The 4855-nt window shown below is 48.6% G+C and overlaps 1 protein-coding gene across 2 annotated transcripts in view; it reads left to right on the top strand.

Annotated features, from left to right (window-relative positions):
- The window catches only part of CEPT1 (choline/ethanolamine phosphotransferase 1), a 30158-nt gene extending 26191 nt beyond the window's left edge, over positions 1-3967 (top strand). For both annotated transcript variants that reach the window (XM_027701861.1, XM_027701859.1), the window contains exons 7-9: positions 58-216; positions 1279-1404; positions 3011-3967. In XM_027701861.1, the coding sequence (XP_027557662.1) occupies positions 58-216; positions 1279-1404; positions 3011-3130 (405 nt within the window). In that variant the 3' untranslated portion in view covers positions 3131-3967. The remainder of the gene's footprint in view (positions 1-57; positions 217-1278; positions 1405-3010) is intronic.
- The last annotated feature ends 888 nt before the right edge of the window (positions 3968-4855 follow it).

Genomic DNA, 4855 nt, shown 5'->3' with positions numbered 1-4855 from the left:
CAGCCCAGGAGGGTGTTTGTGGTTTCCCTGCTCTCTGACCCCGTTCCTGTCCCCCAGGGCACGAGTGTGCTGTCCCCGTTCCTGCACATCGGGGCCGTTATCGCCCTGGCTGCCATGATCTACAAGAAATCGGCCGTGCAGCTCTTCGAGAGACACCCCTGCCTCTACATCCTCACCTTCGGCTGCGTCTCTGCCAAGATCACCAACAAGCTGGTGGTGAGTGCTGCAGGACCTGCCCCTTCGGGCTCCACGGAAACTTCTGGCAAAACTGGGAGTCTCCTGGGGGTTCCAGTGGGTAACTTGTGCCCTTTGGAGCCCCGAGGAGGCGATTTGGGGAGCCTGGAGCTGCAGCAGAGCCCTTCTGTGTCGGAAGGGGCAGCTGAGGGTTCCCAGCTCTGCTCCCCCAGCTCCTGTTCCCACCTTGGGGGGATTTGTGCTCGTGGGGGAAGAGCTGGGCTGGGACAGGGCTGGGAAAGCCCCTCGTGGGGAGGGAGGGAGGAGGTGACACAGCTCTGGGACAGCTGCTGAGGGTTTAACTCCGAGATCTGGAGGGAAACAGGGGTTGAAATGAGGTGTGAGGCAGGGAGCAGGTGAGTGAGGGTCCAACAGCCCCTGCCTCACACCCTCCCTGTTCTGGGGCAGCTGGGACAGAATTCCTGGTGGAAGGAGAGTTTATCCCTTCCCAAGACCCGTTTCCAGCTGGGCTGTGCAGGGAGGATGGAGGGTGGGAGCCCATCTGTGCAGGGAGGGAGGTGGGAAGGCCACACTTGGGCACCAAAACATCATCAAATCATACCCAGAGAAAGGTGGGGACCTCATGGAATGGGAAAAAAGAGGTGGAAGGAGAGACAAACTCCAAGAGTCTCTGAATTGGAAGCTTTAGCAGCTGTAAATTTTGTTTCCAGGCTCAGCTAAACTTTCCAAATTTGACTTTCAACTTAAAAAAAATTCACCTTTCTGCTCCCCTTTCCCTGGTTTGTTCCTGGCAGCAGGAACAGGTTGTGGGCTGGAAAACACGTTGGGTTTTCCCTGGGCTGCATCCTTTGCTCTAAATAAAAGCTTTTTCTCTGCAAACCTTGTAACTCCTGCAGTTGTAGAACCCCACGTTCAAACAGGATTGAAATACTGGATATTTTGCAGCTGTGTGGCTTGAACTGGGGTTGGGTTTTTGGCTCTGTGTGTTCTGCCTTGGCTGACCTGGGCTCGTTTCTTAAAATGCTCTTTTTTCTCCTGTAAAAAGCTCTTTTTCCCCTGTAAGAAGCTCTCTTTCCCCTGCAGGTTGCTCACATGACCAAGAGTGAGATGCACCTGTATGACACAGCTTTCCTGGGCCCGGCTCTGCTCTTCCTGGACCAGTATTTCAACAGCTTCATCGACGAGTACCTCGTGCTCTGGATCGCCCTGGTGAGTGGGGGCTCATTACTTCTCACTCTAATCACTGGTGTTGCTTGTGCCCAGCTCACCTGCACGGGGCTGGGACAGGGAGGGGACTGGTTTTAATTTGATTTTTATTTGATTTTTATTTGATTTTTATTTGATTTTTTTAATTTTATTTTTAATTTATTTTTATTTTATTTTTAATTTATTTTTATTTTATATTTTATTTTATTTTTTAATTTTTTATTTTTCATCTTATCTTATTTTATAAATTTTATTCTTTATTCTTCATTTTATTCTCCATTTTATGCTCCATTTTATTCTTCACTTTATTCTTCACTTTGTTCTTGATTTTATTCTCATTTTATTCTTCATTTTATTCTCCATTTTGTTCTCCATTTCATTCTCCATTTTATTCTCGATTTTATTCTCAATTTTCTTCATGATTTTCTTCTCGATTTTCTTCTCCATTTTACTCTCCATTTCATTCTTCATTTTATTCTTCATTTGTAGGTTATTTTAAATTTTTTTAGGTTATTTTTAGTTTTTTTGTTTTGTTTTTTTTAATACTATTTATGTGGGGGAATTCCCCCTCCCCCCAGTAAAATATTCTCATGAAAAGTGAGAAATTTGGATTCCTTGAGATATCCTGGGGTGATGATGATAATAACTATAAACTATTATTAAATTATTATATTAAATTATTATATTAAATTATTAAATTAAATTATTATATTAAACGATATTATTATTCTATTACCCTGGAGCATATTGATTATTAAATATTAATTATTCTAGTAGTATTAATAACAGGAGGATATTATTAATAATATTTAAAATTATTATTTATATATTTATATTGATATATAATGTTGATATATTTATTTAATATTTAATGATGATGACAGAGTTAAGGGGGCATTTCCCAGGATCTCTGGAGCTGCTGTGACTCTTTTCCCTCCTCTGACTGGAGAACTGAGAGTCAGAGGCTGGAATTGTGTTGTCACAGGGCTGGAAAAAAGCCCAACATCCCCAGAAACTCTTCCTGGAGTGACTCCCAATCCCTGGGAATGTCCAAGGCCAGGCTGGATAACTTTGGAGCCCCCTGGGATGGTGGGAGGGGTCCCTGCCCGGGGCAGGGCTGGGATGATCCCAGAGCTCTGAGGTCCCCCCAGCCCAGGCCAGTCTGCGATTCCAAGAGTATTCCCACAGAACCGGGGGTTAAATTAACGCAAACCCGCCCCGCTGCTGGATCCCGGAGCCCGCGGGCTGTGCCCTGCGGGGGGAATCCCGGGAAGCGGGATGTGAGCGTGTCCCTGGGAATCCTGGGAAGGGGGATGCGAGCGTGTCCCTGGGATTCCCGGGAAGGGGATCCGAACGTGTCCCTGGGAATGCCGGGACGCGGGATCTGAGTGTCCCTGGGAATCCAGGGAAGCGGGATGTGAGCGTGTCCCTGGGAATCCCGGGAAGCGGGATCCGAGTGTCCCTGGGAATCCCGGGAAGCGGGATCCGAGCGTGTCCCTGGGAGTCCCGGGAAGCGGGATCTGAGCGTGTCCCTGGGAATCCCGGGAAGCGGGATCTGAGTGTCCCTGGGAATGCCGGGAAGCGGGATCTGAGCGTGTCCGTCCCGCAGGTGCTGTCCCTGCTGGACCTGCTCCGCTACTGCGTCAGCGTCTGCTCCCAGATCGCCGCCCACCTCCACATCCACGTGTTCCGCATCCAGGGCCGCCCCTCCCACTCCAACCACCACTAGGGAACCGGGAGCCGCCAGGAAAACCAGGAAAGGGCTGCTCTGCTGCGTGACCGAGTGACGGAGGAGAGCGGAGGCACGACGAGACCCAAGTAATCAATAATCGCGATCACTGTTGTCTGACTCTGGCTCTGGGACCGGTGACACTCCCCGACAGTCTCCTGCCTCGGGAGAGCCCATTCCAGAGGCAGCTCTCCGCAGTCAGCCCTGTCGGTTCCGGGCCTGGGAACAGCACCAGGGATAACGCTCTGTCTTTGTGATTCCCTTGATTCCAAATTAACCTCTCTGGCGAACGGATCCCCACGAGTCTCTAACGTAGTGTCAGTGCAGCCAGATCTGCTTTGGGTTCTAATCTCTCATCATCTCCTAGTGAAATACTCCCGTAGTGTCCACTCAGATTGATTTTACTAAAGACCCCAGCTGGTTAAACACACAAACACCCCGAGGTATCTCACTGCCTTGCCTTGGAGCCCGGGCTGGGCTGGTTTTTCTTTTTTTTTTTTTTACTTGTGCATTTGGAAAAACAAACAAACAGAAAGAAGCGGGTTTTTTTGTGCTGGAAAGAAAAAAAGGACACGTTGAACAGGGTTCTGCAGGCAAAGGGGTGCCCGGCATGCAAAATAGTGTGGTATCTTTGTCTCAATTAATTTTATTTTTTTAAATAAACGTTATCTAAAAAAAAAGAAAACAACTTTATTTCGAAGCGGTTTTCTTCGGTGGAAAAAGACTATAAAGAAGGAAGAAAGAAAGAAAGAAAATTTTACTGTTTACTTTTTTATGTATAAAAACTTAAGGCAAAATTTCCTTTCTGCTCTTAATAAAGAAGAATTCTGAGGGCAATAGTTGGCCTGAGATGTGTGTTGCTCTGTCCTGCTCGGACTTGGGATTTCCAGAGCAGTTTTCCAGTGTTTTTCTGTGGATCATGTTGGCATTTCCAGGATCTTCAGGAGCTTTCCCTGTAAGCTTTGTTTTTGGTTTTGGTTTTTTTCCCTATTTTAATACCACTGTTTTTGTTTTAATACCATTTTAAATGTGGTGAATCTGCACCAGGGACACTTAGGTCTAATACAGGGTTTAATTGCTTGGTAATGAAGTTCACAGGGATTGGGGGGGAAGTTCAGCCCCTGAGCTTGGTGTCCAGAGCAGGATCTGCCATGGACATCAAGGAGCTGAATGTTGGGGAGAGAGCTGGTGGGGAATACTGGGAATGTCTGGAATCCCCCCGGAGCATCTCACTGAAGGTGGGAAGAAAATGCGGCCCCCGGAGCCACAGCAGAGCCTGAGGACAAGGACCTGTCCTGGGCGAGGAACTGAGCTCAGCTCAGGTTCAAAACAACAAAACCCAACCCCCAAAAGCGCCACCCAAAGAGCAACAAACCAACAAACCAACCCCCCGGGCCCCAGGAAGGGCTGACGTGGCTTTCCTGTGGCACCACAGACCCGGAACGGGTCAGGAAGCACCGAGAAAAGCCCGTCCCTCCGGTGACTGGGGACATTCCAGAGCCCCTGTGCCCAGGGCAGGCCTTCCCGGGATGTGGGGCTGGGAGAGCACGGGAATGTGGCTCCGGTTGGGATATGTGTGAGGAGACAAGAATGGGAATGTGGCTCTGGCTGGGATGTGTGTGAGGAGATGAGCACTGGAACGTGGCTCCTGTTGGGATGTGTGTGAGGAGACAAGCATGGGAATGTGGCTCTGGTTGGGATGTGTGTGAGGAGATGAGCACGGGA

This window comes from Neopelma chrysocephalum, unplaced genomic scaffold (assembly GCF_003984885.1).
Source record: "Neopelma chrysocephalum unplaced genomic scaffold, ASM398488v2 Primary Assembly neopelma1_171, whole genome shotgun sequence".
Taxonomy (NCBI): Eukaryota; Metazoa; Chordata; class Aves; order Passeriformes; family Pipridae; genus Neopelma; species Neopelma chrysocephalum.
The sequence above is the reverse complement of the archived record's forward strand: the minus strand, read 5'-3'. Positions and strand labels throughout refer to the sequence as shown.